This window comes from Pseudoliparis swirei, chromosome 9 (assembly GCF_029220125.1).
Source record: "Pseudoliparis swirei isolate HS2019 ecotype Mariana Trench chromosome 9, NWPU_hadal_v1, whole genome shotgun sequence".
NCBI lineage: Eukaryota > Metazoa > Chordata > Actinopteri > Perciformes > Liparidae > Pseudoliparis > Pseudoliparis swirei.
The window spans coordinates 2,423,731-2,449,717 of NC_079396.1; the positions used below are offsets into that span (position 1 = coordinate 2,423,731).

A 25,987-nucleotide genomic window follows, 5' to 3' on the forward strand; every position below is an offset into this window, starting at 1 on the left:
TTGAGTACCTTGAAAAGCACTTTATAAATTGTATGCATTATTATTATTATTTTAAATTATTATTATTATTTTGTATTATTATTATTAGTATTATTATTTTGTATTATTAGTATTATTTTATTATTATTATTTTGTATTATTATTATTAGTATTATTTTAAATAATTCTTATTATTTTATTATTACTATTATTATTATTTATTATTATTATTATTTGTTATATTATTATTATTATTAAGTCATGTGTGATAATTTTTTCATTCTCCACCGTAAAAATCTTGAGATGTGCAAATCTAAACTTTATTTTATTTTTTTAGTCGGACAATTCTTTACAAATTTTAACTCCAGATGATTTACATTTTTATACCTCGTACGCTCTTTAAGTATAAATATGAGAAGGGACCCCCCGCCCCCCCTTCAGAAATCACCACCCCCCGCATGGCGTTCGTTAATCAGCCGCCTTTCATCAGCGTAAGTGAACGTCTGCGCCGCGGCTCGTCCCCCCGTTACCATGACGACGGCGGGTTCGACTTCATTAATTAGCCCGAGTGACGAAGCTGATTAACGAAGCGGGCTGTGAGACGACCTTCTGCTCTTTTCCCAGAATGCCCCTGGGTCTCTTTCACCCTCCCCATGAATCAGCAGCTCAGTCGCCGGGTTTCTTTCTGGGGTTCGTCTTCCATCTCGGGGCGACTGTCAATCGGGGTTGTTGGTTCAACCCCCGACCCTGGTCGATGTGTCCTTGAGCAACCCTGCTCCCCGGTGGACGAGTGTAACATGTAAAGTGTCTGAGTTCTTTAATAAGCGCCATATAAATTAAATGGATCATTGTTATGGTCTGCAGGACCCGGTACTGAGCGGCGTGTCCCCTCAAAGGGGGCCCCAAGGCGGGGGGCTCCTCCCCTCACCATCAGGGGCCGGCAGCTGAGGACCGACACCCGGGCGAGGTCGGCGTCCTGATCGGAGGAGTGGCGTGCGTGGTGTGAGTCTCACCTTCTCTCTTCAGTGATTTTAAATGTGCAGACAAGTGAATGAAAGACGCCCGTGGTGTGTTCAGGGTCCGCATCCAGGAGGAGGAGATCGGCTGCGTGACCAGAGGCAGCAACCGGACCGGGGAGCACGGCATCGTAGGTGGTGCAGTTCGGTGGCACGGAGCGCCACCTGCAGGCCTGGTGTATCACTACACCCACAACCCCAACGTCTCCACGGCTCTGTCCAAAAGCTTCTTCAGGTGCAGAAGAATGCAGTGTGGACACACACACACACACAACAGAGACTGCTATGGGACTCTACATTATAAACAGGGTTCGTACGGTCATAGAAAACCTGGAAAAGTTCTGGAATTTTTTCCAGACCTAGAAAAGTCCCTAAAAATCCTAAAAGTTGTGTAAAAGTCCTGGACATTTTTTATCTTCATATGTTCATTCACGCTGAGTTTTAAATAATTAAATGCTTTAACGCTCTAAATATAAGCTGCATACACTCTTCCATACTTGCAGATTTTCCTGCTGCAAGTGAACGCACCTTCACTGAAAAGACATACATGTTTTATTCTTTTCATAAAACTATTGTCTCTCATTCATTTGAGTCCTTTAAGGTTACATACGGTATGCTTTAAATTCTGATTGTTATTTTATATCGACTTTTCTGAATTTTGTGACCAAAAGTAAAGTGAATGTTTGTCTTCATCCTCAATCTTTTCTTCTTTCCCACGATGTTCTCCTGCAGCGGAGGCCGAGTCATCCGGGTCTCGGGCAGAACCTGGATGTGGTCCAGGAGCCAAGATGAGGGTGACCCTCAGTCCCTGACAAGCTCCTCTCAGGAGGAGGAGGAGGAAGAGGAGTGAAGAGCCCTCAAGAGATGGAGGAGGATAGTCCCGGAGGCGGACTGCCCGAGGGAACGCTGTGTCACGTCAGACAGGTTCGAGTCCTCCAGCCATTACGGTCTTTAAGGTTTAATCAGCATCTTTAAGGTTTAATCAGCATCTTTAAGGTTTAATCAGCATCTATAAGGTTTAATCAGCATCTTTAAGGTTTAATGAGCATCTTTAAGGTTTAATCAGCATCTTTAAGGTTTAATCAGCATCGCAAGGTTTGAATGGAGACCATCTTTTGGGTTTAATGAGCATCTTTTATATAGTTTAATGAGCATCTTGGAAGGTTTAATATATCTTTAAGGTTAATGAGCATCTTTACAGTTTAATCAGCATCTTTAAGATTTAATGAGCATCTTAAGGGTTAATGAGCATCTTTAAGGTTTAATGAGCATCTTTAAGGTGTAATGAGCATCTTTAAGGTTTAATCAGCATCTTTAAGGTTTAATGAGCATCTTTAAGGTTTAATCAGCATCTTTAAGGTTTAATGAGCATCTTTAAGGTTTAATCAGCATCTTTAAGGTTTAATGAGCATCTTTAAGGTTTAATCAGCATCTTTAAGGTTTAATGAGCATCTTTAAGGTTTAATGAGCGGACTGACTGACTGTCACCCCAGGACTACCACCTCTTCTTCCACCTTCCTCTCCTCCTTCTTCCCGCTCCTTCCTCTTCCTCCTCCTCCCTCTTCCTCCACCTCCTCCCTCCTTGCGTTGATTGTTGTTTGTCATGTCCAAATGTTGCACCTTCCACCAAAAAAAATTCCTCGTTTGTTTGTGAAAACATTCATTCTTTGGCAATAAACCTGTTTCTGATTCTGATTCTGATGAAGCGCCGACGTTAGCTGAGCTGCTGCATCGAACACATGACACTCCTGTCATTTAATTCCATGCTGTGTTCAAATGCTTCTTCATATTTGTTGTATTTCCTCCCTTCGACGAAATAGACTTTTTACACACGTTACAAGTGGCGTAGTTGTCATTTTGTCTTGTGAAATAGAGCCAAACTTTAGAGCGCTTCTGCCTCGTTGCCATGTTTGCTGCAGTCTGAAGAAACTAAAAAAGTTTGCGCATGCGCAACGCCACAGAGGACCGTTAGCAGAACCGTTAAAGAATTTGGCTGACGATCCCAAACAATCGGTTCACTGGGAACCGGTTCTAAAACAGAACCGGTTCTCGATGCCCATCCCTAGTTCCCGGCACGCCGCCATGTGTTCCGTGATCCGGAGGCCTCAACCACGCCGTCCTCTTGTGTTGCAGCTGGACCCGGCGTCGGGCCCCGTGGAGGGGGGGACGCTCCTGACCATCTCGGGGTCCAACCTCGGCCAGCGGGCCGAAGACGTCCAGAACTCGGTCACGGTGGCCGGCGTGCCGTGCGGCGTCATCCACGGCCGATACGAAGTCTCCTCCAGGCGAGTGGACCGAGGTCGAGGTCGCCGTGACCTCGGGCCCCTCTTTACGGGACGCTCCATCACAAAGCTGGGTCTGACGAGCGAACGTCTCCATCCTCAGGATCGTGTGCGAGACCAGCAGCAGCGGGGGGGAGAAGAGCGGCCAGGCCTCGGTGAAGGTGAGGGGGGGGGCCTCGGACTGTCGGCCCAGGTCTTCAGCTTCCAGGTAAACCACCGGTCCAGATTGAGGCCCTGCGCTCTAGAAACTGTCGTTTTACTTATGGTATATATTCAATTATGTGATGTAAAGTGTCTTTGAGTACCTTGAAAAGCACTTTATAAATTGTATGCATTATTATTATTATTTTAAATTATTATTATTATTTTGTATTATTATTATTAGTATTATTATTTTGTATTATTAGTATTATTTTATTATTATTATTTTGTATTATTATTATTAGTATTATTTTAAATAATTCTTATTATTTTTATTATTACTATTATTATTATTTATTATTATTATTATTTGTTATATTATTATTATTATTAAGTCATGTGTGATAATTTTTTCATTCTCCACCGTAAAAATCTTGAGATGTGCAAATCTAAACTTTATTTTATTTTTTTAGTCGGACAATTCTTTACAAATTTTAACTCCAGATGATTTACATTTTTATACCTCGTACGCTCTTTAAGTATAAATATGAGAGAGGACCCCCCCCCCCCCCTTCAGAAATCACCACCCCCCGCATGGCGTTCGTTAATCAGCCGCCTTTCATCAGCGTAAGTGAACGTCTGCGCCGCGGCTCGTCCCCCCGTTACCATGACGACGGCGGGTTCGACTTCATTAATTAGCCCGAGTGACGAAGCTGATTAACGAAGCGGGCTGTGAGACGACCTTCTGCTCTTTTCCCAGAATGCCCCTGGGTCTCTTTCACCCTCCCCATGAATCAGCAGCTCAGTCGCCGGGTTTCTTTCTGGGGTTCGTCTTCCATCTCGGGGCGACTGTCAATCGGGGTTGTTGGTTCAACCCCCGACCCTGGTCGATGTGTCCTTGAGCAACCCTGCTCCCCGGTGGACGAGTGTAACATGTAAAGTGTCTGAGTTCTTTAATAAGCGCCATATAAATTAAATGGATCATTGTTATGGTCTGCAGGACCCGGTACTGAGCGGCGTGTCCCCTCAAAGGGGGCCCAAGGCGGGGGGCTCCTCCCTCACCATCAGGGGCCGGCAGCTGAGGACCGGACACCCGGGCGAGGTCGGCGTCCTGATCGGAGGAGTGGCGTGCGTGGTGTGAGTCTCACCTTCTCTCTTCAGTGATTTTAAATGTGCAGACAAGTGAATGAAAGACGCCCGTGGTGTGTTCAGGGTCCGCATCCAGGAGGAGGAGATCGGCTGCGTGACCAGAGGCAGCAACCGGACCGGGGAGCACGGCATCGTGGTGCGGTTCGGTGGCACGGAGCGCCACCTGCAGGGCCTGGTGTATCACTACACCCACAACCCCAACGTCTCCACGGCGGCTCCGTCCAAAAGCTTCTTCAGGTGCAGAAGAATGCAGTGTGGACACACACACACACACAACAGAGACTGCTATGGGGACTCTACATTATAAACAGGGTTCGTACGGTCATAGAAAACCTGGAAAAGTTCTGGAATTTTTTTCCAGACCTAGAAAAGTCCCGAAAAAAATCCCTAAAAGTTGTGTAAAAGTCCTGGACATTTTTTTATCTTCATATGTTCATTCACGCTGAGTTTTAAATAATTAAAATGCTTTAAACGCTCTAAATATAAGCTGCATACACTCTTCCATACTTGCAGATTTTCCCGCGCTGCAAGTGAACGCACCTTCACTGAAAAGACATACATGTTTTATTCTTTTCATAAAACTATTGTCTCTCATTCATTTGAGTCCTTTAAGGTTACATACGGTATGCTTTAAATTCTGATTGTTATTTTATATACGACTTTTTCTGAATTTTGTGACCAAAAGTAAAGTGAATGTTTCGTCTTCATCCTCAATCTTTTCTTCTTTCCCACGATGTTCTCCTGCAGCGGAGGCCGAGTCATCCGGGTCTCCGGGCAGAACCTGGATGTGGTCCAGGAGCCGAAGATGAGGGTGACCCTCAGTCCCCCTGACAAGCTCCCCCCCAGGAGGAGGAGGAGGAGGAAGAGGAGTGAAGAGCCCCCGAAGAGATGGAGGAGGATAGTCCCGGAGGCGGACTGCCCCGAGGGAACGCTGTGTCACGTCAGACAGGTTCGAGTCCTCCAGCCATTACGGGTCTTTAAGGTTTAATCAGCATCTTTAAGGTTTAATCAGCATCTTTAAGGTTTAATCAGCATCTATAAGGTTTAATCAGCATCTTTAAGGTTTAATGAGCATCTTTAAGGTTTAATCAGCATCTTTAAGGTTTAATCAGCATCTATAAGGTTTAATGAGCATCTTTAAGGTTTAATGAGCATCTTTAAGGTTTAATGAGCATCTTTAAGGTTTAATCAGCATCTTTAAGATTTAATGAGCATCTTTAAGGTTTAATCAGCATCTTTAAGGTTTAATGAGCATCTTTAAGGTTTAATCAGCATCTTTAAGGTTTAATGAGCATCTTTAAGGTTTAATCAGCATCTTTAAGGTTTAATGAGCATCTTTAAGGTTTAATGAGCATCTTTAAGGTTTAATCAGCATCTTTAAGGTTTAATGAGCATCTATAAGGTTTAATGAGCATCTTTAAGGTTTAATCAGCATCTTTAAGATTTAATCAGCATCTTTAAGGTTTAATCAGCATCTTTAAGGTTTAATCAGCATCTTTAAGGTTTAATGAGCATCTTTAAGGTTTAATGAGCATCTTTAAGGTTTACTCAGCATCTTTAAGATTTAATGAGCATCTTTAAGGTTTAATCAGCATCTTTAAGGTTTAATGAGCATCTTTAAGGTTTAATCAGCATCTTTAAGGTTTAATGAGCATCTTTAAGGTTTAATCAGCATCTTTAAGGTTTAATGAGCATCTTTAAGGTTTAATGAGCATCTTTAAGGTTTAATGAGCATCTTTAAGGTTTAATCAGCATCTTTAAGGTTTAATGAGCATCTTTAAGGTTTAATCAGCATCTTTAAGGTTTAATGAGCATCTTTAAGGTTTAATGAGCATCTTTAAGGTTTAATCAGCATCTTTAAGGTTTAATGAGCATCTTTAAGGTTTAATCAGCATCTTTAAGATTTAATGAGCATCTTTAAGGTTTAATCAGCATCTTTAAGGTTTAATCAGCATCTTTAAGGTTTAATGAGCATCTTTAAGGTTTAATCAGCATCTTTAAGGTTTAATGAGCATCTTTAAGGTTTAATCAGCATATTTAAGGTTTAAAGAGCATCTTTAAGGTTTAATGAGCATCTTTAAGGTTTAATCAGCATCTTTAAAGTTTAATGAGCATCTTTAAGGTTTAATCAGCATCTTTAAGGTTTAATGAGCATCTTTAAGGTTTAATCAGCATCTTTAAGGTTTAATGAGCATCTTTAAGGTTTAATCAGCATCTATAAGGTTTAATGAGCATCTTTAAGGTTTAATCAGCATCTATAAGGTTTAATGAGCATCTTTAAGGTTTAATCAGCATCTATAAGGTTTAATGAGCATCTTTAAGGTGTAATGAGCATCTTTAAGGTTTAATCAGCATCTATAAGGTTTAATTAGCATCTTTAAGGTTTAATCAGCATCTATAAGGTTTAATGAGCATCTTTAAGGTTTAATCAGAATCTTTAAGGTTTAATCAGCATCTATAAGGTTTAATGAGCATCTTTAAGGTTTAATCAGCATCTTTCATGAATGCAGATTTCAAAATGTACAATTTATGTAAAGAAGACAAAAACATCTGTAGTATAGAATTCCAAATATACAAAAGGTTGGACTGGAAGAACATCTGGGATAAAAGGGTTTTTATATATATATCTCCAACCCTTTTTCTCATATATAATATATATATATGTATAATTTTATTTATTTAACTATTTACTGTACTCTTTTTATATAAATATATATAAATAAAATAGTTTTTTTATGATAATATATTTATATATATTAATAACTTTTGTATTTTATATATATAAAAGGGTTGGATGTGTTTATTTATATATATATCCAAACCGCTTCATATATACAGTATATATACATTATTTTATTTGTTTATATATATATATATAATTATATAGAAATAAATAAATAAAATGAATACAATGAAATAAAATTAATAAAATAAATTGTATATATATATTTATATACGTATACATATAAATATATATACTGTATACTCTCATATTTTTCTCAAACAACATGGTAATACCCGCGGTGTTATTCCCCTGCAGTACGAGGCTCGCTGCACTGTGAACGGCTCCACCCTCATCCTGTGCCCGACTCCAGCCGTGGGCCCGGAGGCCAGGAGGGCCAGGGTCAAAGTTCACTTCCTCCTGGACAGCCTCCACTTTGACTTCGGCGCCGTGGGAGCCGAGGCCTTCCGCTACGAGCCCGACCCGCGGCTCTACCCGCTGAACCAGAACGACGGCAGCAAACCGTACCACCACAAGCCCGGCAGCGTCATCTCCGTGGAGGTGAACTCACGTGAAGCACAATGGACGCCGACGTGGTGACTGTTTGTGGTTTCACTCATTTGTGTCCCCCGCCTCCAGGGAGAGAACCTGGACCTGGCCATCCACAAGCACGAGGTGGAGGCCCGGGTCGGGGCCGGCGTGTGCTCCGTGAAGACGCTCACCCACAACCACCTGTACTGTGAGCCGCCGGCCCAGCAGCCCGCCGTCGCCACGGGCAACAAGCAGGACGGCGTGGACGGGCTGCCCGAGTTCACGGTGAGACCACGGGGGGGGTTATTCATCGACATTTAAAAAAACTAGGGCTGTGAAACGATTACAATTTTTAATCGGATTAATCACAGGTTTTTGTGGATTCATCATGATTAATCACATATTACCGATATTCTCGGTATATTTTGTGAGAACATAGAGATTTATGACAAAAGACGGATATATACATTTATACATTCTTCTATACAATGGTGCTGCAACTCAGCAGTTATTTAGCAGTTTTCTTCCATATGGAACATTAATACATCTTCATCCTAAACAGAATGTTTAACCCTCCTGTTACCTTTCGGGTCAATTTGACCCCATTCAATGTTTAATGTCGGTGTTCTTTGGGGTCAATTTGACCCCAGGCTGTTTTTCACTGTGTCAAACATATCAGAAATATCAACTTTTTTATTTATTTAAAGGGCTATTTAGGTAGTCAACAAACAAACATAAAAGTACCTCACACTTAAACTTGGGAAGCAATATTAATTCTAATAATTTTCTGGAGGTTTTAATTGCTGGGGTCAAATTGACCCCGAGGGTAAAATATGTTCGTAAATGTAAAGGTAACAGGAGGGTTAAACAGAGCATTTTTCTCTTGTTTGTCAACCATTAACTCCACCATGATACAATCTAAAGGTGGACAGATTGACAAGTGACTTTTGTTTTGCTCGGTCCCGATGCGCGCGCACGGAGCTCTGTGGCGAGCGAGACGGAGATCGATAAGTGCTAACGCAACGCGAAGAGACAGAAATGACATGCTGCTGTGGAGATACGATTAACAACAGACGTTTAGTTTAATAAAAGAACAAAGACGTGCTCTAGAGAACATGTCAGTGGGCGGGCCAATCTTTTTAATGTCATGCGATCTACCGACACTACGCCGCGATCGACTGGCAGGTCGCGATCGACGTGTTGAGACCCTGATCTACAGGAAGTAAAAATCGTAACAAGGTTTCCGGAGGTGAACCTGCGGAAGGATCATTACCGATGAACAGACCGTCTGCATGAGAGCGGACAGAGTTCAGATTGAAGTGGTGTATTGGAAGCTCATTTTGCAAGTGACTTTTTTTTCGTCCCAACGACCAACAACAGATGGATTGGAAGCTCATTCTGCGCATGCGTTTAATGCGTTAAAAAAAAAAAACTAGTTAAACCTGTAATTGGATTAACGCGTTCTTTTTCACAACACTAAAAAAAACATACAAGGAAATGAAGTTGGCGACTCAGTCAGAAAAGCAGCAACAGGAAAAAACATTCTGATTTAAATATAGGTAAAAACATGTATAACAACATTAAGAAACGACGTTCTGATTCAAAACAATAAATAAAAATAAATAAATATAGATGAAAACATGTATAAAAACATTAAGAAACGACATTCTGATTCAAAACAATAAATATAAATAAATATTGGTAAAAACATGTATAGAATCATTAAGAAACGACATTCTGATTTAAAACAATAAATACAAATACATAAATATAGGTAAAACATGTATAAAAACATTAAGAAACGACATTCTGATTCAAAACAATAAATAAATATAGGTAAAAACTAGTGCTGTGAAAAATAACGCGTTAACTCAGTTAATTCAATTTCAGGTTTAACTAGTTTTTTTTTAACGCATTTAACGCATGCGCAGAATGAGCTTCCAATCCGTCTGTTGTTGGTCGTCGGGACGAAAAAAAAGTCACTTGCAAAATGAGCTTCCAATCCACCACTTCAATCTGAACTCTGTCCGCTCTCATGCAGACGGTCTGTTCATCGGTAATGATCCTTCCGCAGGTTCACCTCCGGAAACCTTGTTACGACTTCTACTTCCTGTAGATCAGGGTCTCAACACGTCGATCGCGACCTGCCAGTCGATCGGGGCGTAGTGTCGGTAGATCGCATGACATTAAAAAGATTGGCCCGCCCCCTGACATGTTCTCTAGAGCACGTCTTTGTTCTTTTATTAAACTGAACGTCTGTTGTTCATCGTATCTCCACAGCAGCATGTCATTTCTGTCTCTTCGCGTTGCGTTAACACTTATCGAGCTCCGTGCGCTCGCCACACAGCTCCGTGCGCGCGCATCGGGACCGAGCAAAAAAAAAGTCACTTGTCAATCTGTCCACCTGTCCGGGCCGGTGAGGTTTGAGCTTTGCAGCGGTGTCCCCGCCGTCCCTTTCATCACGGCCCAGTTCATGAAGAAAACCCACACAGTCAGTTTGCCTCAGCAGCTGCTAGAGCAGGGGTGGGCAAACTTTTTGACTCGCGGGCCACATTCGGTTCTAAAATGTGACAGAGGGGCCGGGCCAGGAGCATTTGGACACGCAATGTAATTTTTTAAACCTGGAGATTGCGTCTGTTTTTTATACATTTCAATTTAAGGTGCAAAGTTAAAGTAATCAACATTTCCTGGAAAGAGATCAATGGAATCACTTTCAACATTCAAAACAAATTACCCAACGAAATACTCAAGCTCAATAATTTCTAATTGTTTTAAACCCCGCAAAATAATGGATGGATTGTCCTGAGAGATAGACTGTATTAAATATCCTGCCTGCAGCAGAAACTAGAAAGGGGTCTTTAAAGTGAGGGCGACGTGCGGCGTCATCTGGTCAGCATGTGTATGAACCCGTCACAAACAGACTGACAGCGCTTTACTCGAGAAAATATGACCCTAAAGCTGACAATTGAAGTTCTATTTTTTTAAATTATTCATATCTCTTCTGAAAACACACCTTTACTCATGTGGACCAACTATTTTGGTGTTTGAAATTGGTTTACCAAAGGTCATAAGTTCACAAAAGCAGTGAACTATCTGAATACAATGCTAGATACATGTAATTGCACCTGTCCATCCTGGAGAGGGATCCTCCTCTGTTCTCTCCTGAAGGGTTCTTCCCTTTTCCCCCCTGAAGGGTTATTTGGGAGTTGTTCCTGATCCGATGTGAGGTCAAAGGTCAGGGATGTCTATGTGTACAGATTGTAAAGCACTCCGAGACAAATTTGTAATTTGTGAAATTGGGCTCTACAAATAAACTGAATTGTATTACCGTTTTGAGTAAAAAGGATGTGTCTGTCACACATTCACCAAAATGATAAAGATGGGACTGAGAAATGACTTCATATTGCAGATAAAGTTTCATGGGGTGTGTGCAAATAAAAAACGACCATTACATTTTTTTTACATTTATAAATATGTATTGTACATAAAAAAATATCTACATTATATACATGTTGAGAAATAGAAAACAGAACACAACTATTGACTATTTACAATATAGCTTCACTATAATAACATCATGTCATCGTGTCACGATACCTCTCTGCTGGCCGGGCAGGTGGAGCTGCAGGCTGCGCTGCAGACGCTGGTGAATCCTCTCTGTAAAATACAAGACTAGTCAGCACCGCGCACACGTTACGGACACCGGGACGGACACTGTGACACGTAACGTGTAGTAAAGACTCTTACCCGGTCCAAGTGGCTCTCTTCTGGCTGCGTGTTCCTCCTCGTGGCTCTGCAGCCCCTCCAGGCTCCGCGCTGCTCGCCAAAATCACTGCGGCTGTTTCTAAATGAGCCCCACCTGTGTGGTGGGAGGTCCTTTGTGATTTACTGAGTGTTCATTGGTTGGTTTTTTTCGAGAAATTTTGACAGACAAACGGATTGACAAATCACGGTGAAGGGTTTCGTGTGACGAGTTCTTTCCGCGCCAACGCACACCGGAAGTAAACAAAGTCGCGATTTGGACAAGTTCGGCAGGCCGGATTAAAAAGCCTAACGGGCCGGATGTGGCCCGCGGGCCGTAGTTTGCCCATGTCTGTGCTAGAGGAAGACTAGAGGCCTTTAGATTGTGTCATGGTGGAGTTAATGGTTGACAAACAAGAGAAAAATGTTCTGTTTAACCCTCCTGTTACCTTTACATTTACTAACATATTTTACCCTCGGGGTCAATTTGACCCCAGCAATTAAAACCTCCAGAAAATTATTAGAATTAATATTGCTTCCCAAGTTTAAGTGTGAGGTACTTTATGTTTGTTTGTTGACTACCTAAATAGCCCTTTAAATAAATAAAAAAGTTGATATTTCTTATATGTTTGACACAGTGAAAAACAGCCTGGGGTCTAATTGACCCCAAAGAACACCGACATTAAACATTGAATGGGGTCAAATTGACCCGAAAGGCAACAGGAGGGTTAAACATTCTGTTTAGGATGAAGATGTATTAATGTTCCATATGGAAGAAAACTGCTAAATAACTGCTGAGTTGCAGCACCATTGTATAGAAGAATGTATAAATGTATATATCCGTCTTTTGTCATAAATCTCTATGTTCTCACAAAATATACCGAGAATATCGGTAATATGTGATTAATCATGATTAATCCACAAAAACCTGTGATTAACCCGATTAAAAATTTTAATCGTTTCACAGCCCTAGTAAAAACATGTATAAAATTATTAAGAAACGACATTCTCATTTAAAACAATAAATACAAATACATAAATATAGATACAAATATGTATAAGAACATTAAGAAACGACATTCTGATTCAAAACAATAACTACAAATAAATAAATACAGGTAAAAACATGTATAAAAACATTAAGACACAACTTTATAATTCAAACCAATGACTTAAAGTGTCATGCTTATTGTGTGTTCTCCAGGTGAAGATGGGGAACCTGAACTTCTCTCTGGGCCGAGTCCAGTACGACAGCCAGGCCCAGTCCACCTTCCCTCTGGAGGCTCAGGTGGGCGTCGGCGTGGGAGCGTCCATCGTGGCCCTCATCGTGCTCATCATCGTCCTCATCTACAGGTGAGCTCACAGGTAGACCGGCGGCTGGACGACGACACGCGAGGCTTCTATTGGCCGCTGTTCCATTTGATGGAAATCCGTCCCGCCAAGTTTCTACAACTAAAAGCAAGACTCCAGAATTAGTTTTTTTTTTTTACCCTTTCAAATTCTTGTAGTCCGTGTAAATCATCACACATTTTAAATGTAGTGATTATTTGCATTAAAATAGATTTTAAATGAGTTTTATTCTTGTCCCTTTGAGTTTATTAAGTGTCTTGAGCTGCTTGTCGCTCCTGTGATGACATCACACGGCCAGAATCAACTCTAAAGTCTATTTTATTATTAAAACTCTGGATTTATTCAACGCTTCTAGACCAAAATATATTTACAAGATTACATATCTTCTTCTTCTTCTCCTTCTTCTTCTACTTCTTCTTTCTCTTGACCTTAAATGTCGTCTTCATCGTTGTCGTCTTCATCAGGAGGAAGAGCAAACAGGCCATGAGGGACTACAAGAAGGTTCAGATCCAGCTGGAGAACCTGGAGACCAGCGTGAGAGACCGCTGCAAGAAAGAGTTCACAGGTAGAGACAACCCCGCTCCACCTTAAGAGAGTTACACCAGCGACACACACACATTGACCTTTGACCCCCCCCTCCTTCAGACCTGATGACGGAGATGATGGACATGTCCAGTGACGTGTTGGGATCGGGGATCCCCATCCTGGATTACCGGGTGTACGCCGAGCGCATTTTCTTCCCCGGCCACCGGGAGTCGCCACTGAGACGAGATCTGGACGTGCCGGAGAGTCGCAGGCAGACGGTGGAGCAAGGCCTGGGCCTGCTGTCCAACCTGCTCAACAGCAAGCTGTTCCTCACCAAGGTCAGAGGGGTCGGGGTCCACCTCCGGTCCTCAGAGGACGAGGTCTTCACATCGATGTCCCCGTCGCAGGGAGACGTTCATCTCCTCGTCTTCTCGTCCCCAGTTCATTCACACGCTGGAGGTCCAGCGGACCTTCTCCCCGAGGGACCGGGCCTACGTGGCGTCCCTGCTGACCGTGGCCCTGCACGGCAAGCTGGAGTACTTCACGGACATCCTGAAGACGCTGCTCAACGACCTGGTGGAGCAGTACGTGGCCAAGAACCCCAAACTGATGCTCAGGAGGTGAGGCGAGGCCGTGGGGGGAGGGGGGGGGCATGGAGCTTCAAGACCTTCAGGGCCTTCATCCGTCACTCATGTGCTTTTTTTGACCTTTTCCAGAACGGAATCGGTGGTTGAGAAGCTCCTGACGAACTGGATGTCCATCTGTCTGTTCAGCTTCCTGAGGGTACGTCCACACGGCCACCGGCTGGTTGTTACACCTGGCCAGAGATCAGGGAAGACGGATTGTAGTAGAAATATTTGGTTTGCAACCAATTGAGAAAATGTGTGCCAATCGAAAGACTCGGTCAGGACGGTCTCTGAAGGAGTCCTTCAGGAAGTTATCTGAAGGACTCGGTCAGTAGAGTTTCTGAAGGACTCGGTCAGGACGGTCTCTGAAGGACTCGGTCAGGACGGTCTCTGAAGGACTCGGTCATGACGGTCTCTGAAGGAGTCCTTCAGGAGGGTCCCTGAAGGACTCCTTCAGGAGAGTTTCTGAAGCACTCGGTCCGGAGGGTCTCTGAAGGACTCGGTCATGACGGTCTCTGTAAGACTTGGTCAGGACGGTCTCTGTAAGACTTGGTCAGGACGGTCCCTGTAAGTGTCGGTCAGGACGGTCCCTGAAGGACTTGGTCAGGACGGTCCCTGTAAGTGTCGGTCAGGACGGTCCCTGAAGGACTCGGTCAGGACGGTCTCTGTAAGTGTCGGTCAGGACGGTCCCTGAAGGACTCGGTCAGGACGGTCTCTGTAAGTGTCGGTCAGGACGGTCCCTGAAGGACTCGGTCAGGACGGTCCCTGAAGGACTCGATCAGGACGGTCTCTGTAAGACTTGGTCAGGACGGTCTCTGTAAGTGTCGGTCAGGACGGTCCCTGAAGGACTCGGTCAGGACGGTCCCTGAAGGACTCGGTCAGGACGGTCCCTGAAGGACTCGGTCAGGACGGTCCCTGAAGGACTCCTGGACAGAGTTCTGCAGCTCAGCGTTGACCGTCCGTCCCTCGCGTGTCCAGGAGTCGGTGGGCGAGGCGTTCTACATGCTGTTCAGAGCCATCAAGCACCAGGTGGACAAAGGCCCGGTGGACGCCGTGACGGGGAAGGCCAAGTACACGCTGAACGACAACCGGCTGCTGCGAGAGGACGTGGAGTACCGCACGCTGGTGAGGACCCGGGCCGGCCCATGTGTTCACACCGTGGGGGGGATCTGGTCTGTCCTCATTTTGAAGGATTAAGGGGTAACGGGTACTTTTCACCTATGTTCTTGGGGTCTAAGTGACTCTTATCAGGGTTTGTAGTCACGGAAAACCTGGAAAAGTCCTGGAATATTTGTAAATGGTTATCTCCAGACCTGGAAAAGTCCTGGGAAAAAAGAAAATCACAATTGTTTTGTAAAAGTCCTGGACATGTGTTAAATTCATTTACTCTGACTTTTAAATAATTAAAATGCTTTTAACTGAAAGACGCGCTTAATATAAGCCGGTTTATTTATGCTCTTCCGCACATTTTTCCGCTCTGCAAGTGAACGCACCTTCACTGAAAAGACACAAAACACAAACACATGGGATCAAAGGGTCCAGTTACCATGGATACCACCTGGAGAGGTTATTTACTACATTTCAAACACATTTTAAACTTGTGAGCGATAATTTAAATGTTAAAGAACAAATTTTATTTAGAATTATTCATGATATCAAATGAAACGTGAAACATTTGATGTATTATTACAAACATTTCCATATTCAAATATGAATTAAGAGGACATGTTCTTCTCACAGGTATCAACAAAACACATAAACAAACAATATAAACAACATATTATATATAGAACATAGCGTAACAAATCTGACACATTAACGAACCACTGTGACCCCGACCCCCCCCTCCAGACCCTGAACATGGTAGTGCCCGCCGGCGAAGGCGCCACCGCCACGCCGCCGGTGGCGACCAAAGTCCTGGACTGTGACACCATCACCCAGGTGAAGGAGAAGCTGCTGGAGCAGAGCTGGAAGGGCACCTCCTTCTCCCAGAGGCCCCACGTGGACTCGCTGCACCTCGGTGAGTCCACTTCCTGTCGCCCACTTCCTGTCGCCGCGCGGTCGCCAAGTGTGTGTGTGTGTGTTGCACCTCGGTGAGCCCACTTCCTGTCGCCGCGCCGTCGCCATGCCGACGCTCGTGGTCACGGAGACGCCCTGTGTTCCCAGAGTGGCGTTCGGGCGTGGCGGGTCACCTGATCCTGTCGGACGAGGACCTGACGTCGGTGGTGCAGGGCCTGTGGAAACGCCTCAACACGCTGCAGCACTACAAGGTGAGCCTCACACACACACACACACACGCACACACACACACACACACACACACGCACACACACACACACGCACACACACGCACAAACACACACACACACACGCACACACACACACACACGCACACACACACACGCACACACACACACACACGCACACACACACACAGACACACACACACACAGACACACACACACACACACACACACACGCGCACACAGACACACACACACACACACACACACACACACACACACACACACACACACACCGCGTGCGACTGTGTGTGTGTGTGTGTGTGTGTGTAACCGATGTTGTGCGCCGCAGGTCCCCGACGGCGCCACGGTGGCCCTCGTCCCCCGGAGCACCAAGAACCACGTCCACGACAGCCACGACTACTCGCCCGGAGAGAGTGAGTGACCCCTCAGCCCACGCGTTGTCATGGCAACCGTTACCGGGTCTCAACGGGTCTTTAGCCGAACACGGCGTGGCCCGCCGGGGGGGGGGGGGGGGGGAGGGCGTTACAGAAACATGAACCGGATGAGGGTCCGAGGGTCTGGGTTAGTGGTTTTCATGTGACCAGAAGAAAGTTACAGACCAGACTAGACCCTTACAGACCAGACCAGACTAGACCCTTACAGACCAGACCAGACTAGACCCTTACAGACCAGACTAGACCCTTACAGACCAGACTAGACTAGACCCTTACAGACCAGACTAGACCCTTACAGACCAGACCAGACTAGACCCTTACAGACCAGACTAGACTAGACCCTTACAGACCAGACTAGACCCTTACAGACCAGACCAGACTAGACCCTTACAGACCAGACTAGACCCTTACAGACCAGACCAGACTAGACCCTTACAGACCAGACCAGACTAGACCCTTACAGACCAGACTAGACCCTTACAGACCAGACCAGACTAGACCCTTACAGACCAGACTAGACCCTTACAGACCAGACTAGACTAGACCCTTACAGACCAGACTAGACCCTTACAGACCAGACCAGACTAGACCCTTACAGACCAGACTAGACCCTTACAGACCAGACCAGACTAGACCCTTCCAGACCAGACTAGACCCTTACAGACCAGACCAGACTAGACCCTTACAGACCAGACCAGACTAGACCCTTCCAGACCAGACTAGACCCTTACAGACCAGACCAGACTAGACCCTTACAGACCAGACCAGACTAGACCCTTACAGACCAGACCAGACTAGACCCTTACGGACCAGACCGTTACAGGCTTGGTACCTCAGTCCACCTGGACTGACCCGGTTCCGCCTCCCTCCAGAGACCCCCATGCTGGACGACGGGGACGAGGGAGGAGTCCGGCTCTGGCATCTGGTGAAAGCCGGCGAGGAGGCGGAGCTTCCCAAGCAGCGGCGGGGCAGCGTGAGGGAGCGCGGCGGCGAGCGCGCCAAGGCCATCCCCGAGATCTACCTCACCAGGCTGCTGTACATGAAGGTGAGACCACATGAGACCCCCACATGAGACCCCCACAGGGCAGGACCCCACAGGGCAGGACCCCACAGGGCCGGGACCCCCAAGGGGTGAGACCCCCACAGGGCAGGACCCCCACATGAGACCCCCACATGAGACCCCCACAGGGCCCCCACATGGCCAGACCCCCACAGGGCAGGACCCCACAGGGCCGGGACCCCCAAGGGGTGAGACCCCCACAGGGCAGGACCCCCACATGAGACCCCCACATGAGACCCCACAGGGCCCCCACATGGCCAGACCCCCACAGGGCAGGACCCTACAGGGCCGGGACCCCCAAGGGGTGAGACCCCCACAGGGCAGGACCCCCACAGGGCAGGACCCCCACAGGGCCAGACCCCTGACCAGATGCCCCCCCCCCCCCCCCCCCAGGGCACGCTGCAGAAGTTCGTGGACGACGTGTTCGTGGCGATCCTCAGCACCAGCCGCCCCGTGCCGCTCGCTGTCAAATACTTCTTTGACCTCCTGGACGAGCAGGCGGAGAAACACCACATCCTGGACCCCGAGACGCTGCACATCTGGAAGACCAACAGGTGTGTGTGTGTGTGTGTGTGTGTGTGTGTGTGTGTGTGTGTGTGTGTGTGTGTGTGTGATCCTAACAGAAGGTTCATCTCTTGATTGATTATCATATTGATTACGTTACACATCAATAATCTGTTCATAACCTCCCTCCTCTCTCTCCTCTCCCTCCTCTCCTCCTCCCCCTCCTCCCCCTCCTCTCCTCCTCTCCCTCCTCTCTCTCCTCTCCCTCTCCTCTCCTCTTCCTCCCCTTCCTCCTCTCCTCCTCTCCCTCCTCTCCTCCTCTCCCTCCTCTTCCTCCCCTTCCTCCTCTCCTCCCTCCTCCTCTCCTCCTCCTTCCTCCCCTCTCCTCTCCTCCTCTCCTCCCCTCCTCCCTCCTCTCCTCCTCCCTCCTCTCCTCCTCTCCTCCCTCCTCTCCTCCTCTCTCCTCCTCTCCTCCCTCCTCCCTCCTCCTCTCTTCTCTGTCCTCCTCTCCTCCCTCCTCCTCCTCTCCTCCTCCCTCCTCTCTCTCTCCTCTCCTCTCCCCCTCCTCTCCCTCCTCTCTCTCCTCCTCTCTCTCCTCTCCCTCTCCCTCCTCTCCCCTTCCTCCTCTCCCTCTCCCCCTCCTCTTCCTCCCCTTCCTCCTCTCCCTCCTCTCCCTCTCCTCCTCCCTCCTCCCTCCTCCTCCTCCCTCCTCTCCCTCCCTCCTCCCTTCCTCCTCTCCTCCCTCTCCTCCTCCTCTCCTCCTCTCCTCTCTCTCTCTCCTCCCTCCTCTTCCTCCTCCTCTCTACTCCTCCTCTTCCTCTCCCTCTCCTCTCCCTCCTCTTCCTCCTCTCCCCCCGCCCTCCCCTTCCTCCTCTTCCTCCCCTTCCTCCTCTCCCTCCTCTCCTCCTCTCTCTCCTCTCCCTCCTCCTCTGCCTCCTCTCCCTCTCCCCCCTCTCCCTCCTCTCCCTCCTCTTCCTCAGCCTTCCTCTGCGGTTCTGGATCAACATCCTGAAGAACCCTCAGTTCATCTTTGACGTGCAGACGTCTGACCACGTGGACGCCGTGCTGTCCGTCATCGCCCAGACCTTCATGGACTCGTGCACCATCGCCGACCACAAGCTGGGCCGGGTGAGCTGCTCCGCGTGTTGTTGTTGTTGTTGAAGTTGTTGATGTTGATGTTGTTGTTGTTGACGAGCGTCTCCGTCCCTCAGGACTCGCCCATCAACAAGCTGCTGTACGCCAGAGACATCCCCCGCTACAAGCAGATGGTGGAGAGGTGAGAGCACGGGACGAACCATTCTGGAGGGGGGGGGGGGCTGTAAAGTGATGATGTCATCGACTCAACGTCACTATGGAAGAGTCGTTAAAGGAGATGAGGGAACTGATGTTGACATGCTCTCTTTCCCTCTCTCTCTCTCTCTCTCTCTCTTCCAACCATTCTCTCTCTCTACCCCTCTCTCTCTCTCTCTCTCTTTCCCTCTCTCTCTACCCCTCTCTCTCTCAATCCCTCTCCATCCCTCCCTCTCTTTCCCCCCCCCCCCCTCTCTCCAGGTACTACGCAGACATCCGTCAGACGATCTCCGCCAGTGATCAGGAGATGAACTCGGCTCTGGCCGAACTCTCTCGCGTACGTCACCCGCTCTCTGTTTGTTTTTCTGTCTGTTTGTGTGTCTGAGAGGTCAAAGGTCAAAGGTCGAACACGTGATCATGTCCTGTTTCCCTCCCAGCTGGAGGCGGAGTCTGACATGAGGTGTGAACGGTTTCTCCTTCTCTCTCGAACAGAACTACGCTGCCGAGGTCAACTCCCTGGTGGCGCTGCACGAGCTGTACAAGTACATCAACAAGTACTACGACCAAGTGAGTACTACACGAGCTGTCAAGTACATCAACAAGTACTACGCCCAAGTGAGTAGTTCACGAGCTGTCAAGTACATCAACAAGTACTACGCCCAAGTGAGTAGTTCACGGTAAACACAGCCCGCCGTGGGGATGAGAACGGTCCTGAATAGAAAAGCTTTGTTCTAGATGCTCAGCGATTGGGCGCTTTTCTTTTTGGGGGCGTGGCTTAGCTAACGGCCAATTAAATCTCTCTCTCTATATATATATATACACGTCGCTCAAATCCCTTCAGCCTTCCCCCAAAAAGAGGAGGAGCCTGTGGGCTGACGCTCCGCCCCCTGTGTGTCGCCCCGTGTCAGATCGTCACGGCGCTGGAGGACGACGCCACGGCCCAGAAGATGCAGCTCGGCTACCGGCTGCAGCAGATCGCCGCCGCCGTGGAGAACAAAGTCACCGACCTATGACCCCCCCCCGAAGGACGGGATCCAACTCGACCTTTGACCTCCAGCTGACGGAGAATAAAAGTCCTCCCTCGTTCTTCCCGGCGCAGAGGGACACCGGGACTCGGGGTTTTGCCGTCTTTTCGACGGACTGATTTTGCTGGCGTCGCCTCGTTTCCTGTCCCACAGGAAGTGGCGAGCAAAGAGACGGACAAGAGAACGAGGGAAGAACATGAACTAGACGGACACGATGTGAGAAGCGTCGTCTTCCCTCCGACTCTCCGCCTCCCGGGGCTCGAGGGCCTCCGGCTGCACGGCGCCCCCTGCTGGCGAGACGAAGAACCTGTGGACGAGGAACGAAGGGAACAAGGAGGAATGTTTCTCCTCCACGGCGTCCGAGTCTCACAGGGAGGACGGACCGATGAGCATGACATCATTGTGAGTCTTACTTCATGACGTGATGTCCTGTGTGTGTGTGGGGGGGGCGGGGCTTAGCTTCACATTGCCACTTGTGCTTTTGCCGCAATTTCTGTAGTTTGAACTGAAGGAAGAAGAAGTGTTGATTTTAATTGAGGATGAATGAAGACGTGAAGACGAGAAGACGAGAAGACGAGAAGACGTGAAGACGAGAAGACGAGAAGACGTGAAGACGAGAAGACGTGAAGACGAGAAGACGAGAAGACGGGAAGACGAGAAGACGTGAAGACGAGAAGACGTGAAGACGAGAAGACGAGAAGACGAGAAGACGTGAAGACGAGAAGACGTGAAGACGAGAAGACGAGAAGACGTGAAGACGAGAAGACGTGAAGACAAGACGTGAAGACGAGAAGACGGGAAGACGTGAAGACGAGAAGACGTACCTGTGCTAAAGTATCCGTACTAAAGTATTTGTACTAAATCAATGAAAACCTAAATGTATGGAAGACCAAGTCCGACTTGTTGGATGATAAACACACAAATAGATGAATCATGAATTTGTAGGTTTTACTATTTATTTCCTTTCCCATTTTTCACTTGTGTAATTTATTTCAACGCCATGTTTTTATCAGTGTTTTTCCTTCCGTCCACATTCATGTTCACGCAGCCAGATTCCACGCAGCGTTTCACGTGTAAATAGCGTCGTGCCATTAAAGTGTTTTTGTATAGAATCTGCTGGACGCTGTAACGGTACTTTGATGTTCTCGTATCTCTGCACTTGGTTCTCCTCTCTGGAACCGGACGTCCTCGAGTCGCAGTACCGCCACGTTGCTCCGGGGGTTCTCCGACCCCTCAAACCTTCTACCGGAGGCTCGGCACGACTCGGACCAATACTTATTGTTTCCTTCTCTTATCCGTCGGCTGGTTGGTTCATCGGGTTGGAAACATTCAAATAATAAAGTTAAACAAAAATGTGAATAAACTTTAAACAATTTAAATCCAACAAATGAATCCAAACAAGGAAACACATGAGCACACGTGTGTTGTCACAGTCTCTCTCTCTCTCTACCAAAGTCAAGCGAGCTGATAACAATATGTCATTAAAAAACCCTGAACAAAATCAAGGAAACTGGACGTAGTTTATGAGTTCTGCTCATGAACATAAAGCCCGTTAAAATCAAACTCCCAAAGACCTGTTGCTCCAGAAACATGGACTCTATATGCCGAATGACATCATGACCCCCCTCCCCCCAACTCTCGTATTGGCTCACCCTGAAGAGGAAGAAAATGAAATCTAAAAGCAGCGATGACGTCGTTTTGCTTTTTTGTGGTTTTTGGAGCAATGGGCTGTCAACCAATGGGCCGCTGACCAATGGGTTGTCGGACCAATGGGTTGTTGGGCCAATGGGCCGTCGACCAATGGGCCGTCGGACCAATGGGTCGTCGGACCAATGGGTTGTCGGACCAATGGGCCGTCGACCAATGGGCCGTCGGACCAATGGGTCGTCGGACCAATGGGCCGTCGACCAATGGGCCAATGGGTCGTCGACCAATGGGCCGTCGGACCAATGGGTTGTCGGACCAATGGGCCGTCGACCAATGGGCCAATGGGCCGTCGACCAATGGGCCGTCGGACCAATGGGTTGTCGGACCAATGGGTCGTCGACGAATGGGCCGTCGACCAATGGGCCAATGGGCCGTCGACCAATGGGCCGTCGACCAATGGGCCAATGGGCCGTCGACCAATGGGATGTCGGACCAATGGGCCGTCGACCAATGGGCTTTCCATTGGTGTGACTCGTGGTTCCTCCTGAGGGGCTGGATGGCGTTCAGCTGCTCGTCTTCTAGGCTCCTCCCTTCTCTCAGCCACACGGCGCTCTGCAGTGACGCCACATGGGAACGTCTTTTCAAATGTAATTTATTTTATATTTATTATCTGTTGCACATGTTGTTCTGCTCATGCTCCTCTGGGTCTGATGCATCATGGGTATTCTTTTGTACTTTTTTTTTCCAGCTGTCCCGACATTCTGAGTTTCAATCTTTATTTTTAGAATCAAAAGAAAAGTATGATTTGTTTATTCTGTATTATTTTTGTACATTCACAACATTCTTTGCACATTATTGTTGCTCGTTTCTGACGTGCGTGTGTGTGTGTGTGCGTGTGTGTGTGTGTGTGTGTGTGCGTGTGTGTCCTGTAGATTCATTCTGCTCTCTGACGTCATGTGACGTAATAAAGTCTTCCCCATGTTGACGACGTTGAGTTCTTCGGTTCTTCCTCAGGGTAGTGGACCGGTCCGCGGGGCTCGTCCTCCTCATTGGTCCTTTGGTGACCAGTTCAGGGACCAATGAAAAGCTCTGAATCAACACATTCAGGATTAAACTCGATAATCCACGTGTAATCCTGACTGAACGTCCACAAACAGATGTAGAAAGTCTGGGAATACTTCCTCAAGGATCTTAGAGAGGAAGTCGGAGGTACTAAGTAAAGGTACTGCGATGAAGACTGTGGTACAAAGACACCTTGATAACATCTAGTAGAGGTGTCAATTAAAGGCACACACACACATACACACACGCACACACACTTCCTGCTCCGGTGGAAAGTGTCTTTTTAAGCTCTCTGTAAATACTTGTTCTCTAGAATAAATGAACTGCAGTGAGTGATTTCAGAATTTAGGATATTAAAAACATTAAATAAAGAGTGTGTGTGTGTGTGTGTGTGATATGCCCCCGCTGGTCGTACGGCGCAGCTACAGGTATACCGGGTCTGTGAGAACGCGTCATGTGACTGAACCACGTTCACCCCGAGCTGGAGAGGTCATGAGGTGAAGGCCGACTACATCGAAGCCACACACACACACACAGTGAGATTTTATTACCCAGAAGCCCTCTGGCTCATATCAGCCTCTCACGCCAGAGAGGGGAGTGTTCACCCAGAGAGCAGAGGACCACTCTGGGAGGTGGAGGGTATTCACACACACACACACACACACATTTACAAACACGCACACACACACACCCCTATACACACACATATATACTCACACTAACATACATGCACACACATTCACACACATATTAATACACACACACACACACTTCTAGCAGTCCCAGTAGAAGTCATTACACACAGCGACACCACTTGTTTTAAAACTCGACCTCCCGGTGACCTCCAGGAGGAACAGAGGACGTCAGCGCCCCCTAGGGGCCGATGTCCAACGCGTGATGTCACACACCAGACGGGACGCCCAATAGAAATACAATAAGCAGGAATCTCTTTAGCCCGCCTCCTTCTCCAGACTTTATTGTGATGCTTGATATCTGGTTGGAGGACGGGGGATCCCCCCCCCCCTCATGGCCCAAAAGGTCAAACCCCAGGGTGTGTGTGGGGGGGGGGGGGGGGAGTTCAGCAGCTGTCCCTCGCCTCCCTCCTCATCTGTGAGCCCCTCAGACAGGCCCGGGGTGAGTAATCGGGAGAATCGGGAGAGTTCCCGGTGGGCCGCTTCATTTCTGGGCCGGTCGAGAATTTTATTTGTTGACATTTGTCAGGTTAGTCCATCTTCTCTTAAAGTGGGCTACACACGTTCAGCATTCTGACACCGCAGCCTCTGCATGGGTTGTACCATGCGAGGAAGTTCACCCCTCCCAAATAATAGAGTTGGTTCAGTCCATTATGGAACTCAACCAACTCTATTTTGGAGGGGTGAACTTCCTCGCATGGTACATACACCATGCGAGGAAGTTCTCCTCTTCCAAATAGAGTTGGTTCGGTCCTTAGCCGTCTTTTCCAAAAAGTTTTCTCAGCTCCTGATAGCTGGGCCGGCCCGACCGCAACGATACGCGTCAGAGAGGACGGACGGGAGGAAGAGGGCAGGAGGGGCTGAAAAAGCCAGGTTGAGAAAAAGAAAGGCATTGGAGGAGGATGCTGCCAAATGTGCTAAGCTTACAGATTTATTTTCAAGAGGATAAACACAAGTGGCAACTGATAAAGAGGGACAAAGGCCTAATGATTAGCAACATAACTATTCGGCTAACGTTGTAGCCTTGATTAATATCATTGTAGCGTTGTCAACCTATTCCCACGCAAAATATTAAATTGAATTACAATATTAGCCTTTTTATATCACCCAACATATGGCGATCCATAGACTTTGCAAATATTATGCAAATATTGATATATACTATTGATATTGATATTGAAGTATGCAGTAATATCACTCTTAATTTGTCTTTGTAGCTTCGGAGCAGCAGATAAGAGTCTCCTGCTGAAAATGATGAGCCCGACATTTGCAATGAGGAGGCCATGACGACAGGGACAGGTAGAGAGGATAACAGTGGACACTATATGAATTACAGTTATATATTCTAAGAAAGAGCGGTACAGTACTTGATGAACCAATATGCATTGTTTACTCAGAAGTGGGTGTAGTTGTTGTGTAGTAAAGGAGTAAATCACCACTATATAATACTCATGCAGAAAAATGATAATGACCATGACAATGACCATGATAATGACCATGACAATGACGGCCCCCATGAGGTCTCACTCCAACAAATCTGGCCTACTGCCTAATCTGAGTCTGACACCCCTGCTACGCCCTTCTGCCTTTTTTAATGTTGTGCATATTTTTTGTTAACTTCTCATCTTAAGTGGATTATTATTGTTGTATTTAACCGTTACATTATTTGTTGGACCATGGTATTAATAAAAGAATTACAGGATAGTAAGAGCTGAACTGTTGCTTCATTTATCCAATTTCCACTATACCATGAAAAAAGTGGGCTGGTCTTGAGCCTGAAATTCCCGGGCTGAAAAGTGGCCCCACTCCGGCCCTGCCCTCAGAGAGAGAGACCAGGACTGAGTGGAGGAGTCTGCAGGAGGGGCCTTTCTTCCATGTTTAGACCCTGCTGACCCCCCCCCCCCTCCCCCTCCCCCAACACCTCTCAGCCGCTCGACTGTGTCC

The 25,987-nt window shown here is 47.0% G+C and overlaps 1 protein-coding gene across 1 annotated transcript in view; it reads left to right on the forward strand.

Annotated features, from left to right (window-relative positions):
- LOC130199822 (plexin-B1-like) overlaps nt 1-23,277 on the forward strand; it is a 70,393-nt gene extending 47,116 nt beyond the window's left edge. The window contains exons 18-38 of the mRNA XM_056423620.1: nt 4,419-4,555; nt 4,631-4,804; nt 5,315-5,516; nt 7,608-7,850; nt 7,929-8,105; nt 12,766-12,914; nt 13,376-13,476; nt 13,557-13,774; nt 13,878-14,056; nt 14,153-14,219; nt 15,041-15,187; nt 15,914-16,082; nt 16,229-16,332; nt 16,658-16,742; nt 17,636-17,808; nt 18,217-18,377; nt 19,308-19,455; nt 19,539-19,603; nt 19,879-19,954; nt 20,110-20,184; nt 20,526-23,277. Coding sequence (XP_056279595.1) covers nt 4,419-4,555; nt 4,631-4,804; nt 5,315-5,516; nt 7,608-7,850; nt 7,929-8,105; nt 12,766-12,914; nt 13,376-13,476; nt 13,557-13,774; nt 13,878-14,056; nt 14,153-14,219; nt 15,041-15,187; nt 15,914-16,082; nt 16,229-16,332; nt 16,658-16,742; nt 17,636-17,808; nt 18,217-18,377; nt 19,308-19,455; nt 19,539-19,603; nt 19,879-19,954; nt 20,110-20,184; nt 20,526-20,630 — 2,955 coding nt within the window. The 3' untranslated portion in view covers nt 20,631-23,277. The remainder of the gene's footprint in view (nt 1-4,418; nt 4,556-4,630; nt 4,805-5,314; nt 5,517-7,607; nt 7,851-7,928; nt 8,106-12,765; nt 12,915-13,375; nt 13,477-13,556; nt 13,775-13,877; nt 14,057-14,152; nt 14,220-15,040; nt 15,188-15,913; nt 16,083-16,228; nt 16,333-16,657; nt 16,743-17,635; nt 17,809-18,216; nt 18,378-19,307; nt 19,456-19,538; nt 19,604-19,878; nt 19,955-20,109; nt 20,185-20,525) is intronic.
- The last annotated feature ends 2,710 nt before the right edge of the window (nt 23,278-25,987 follow it).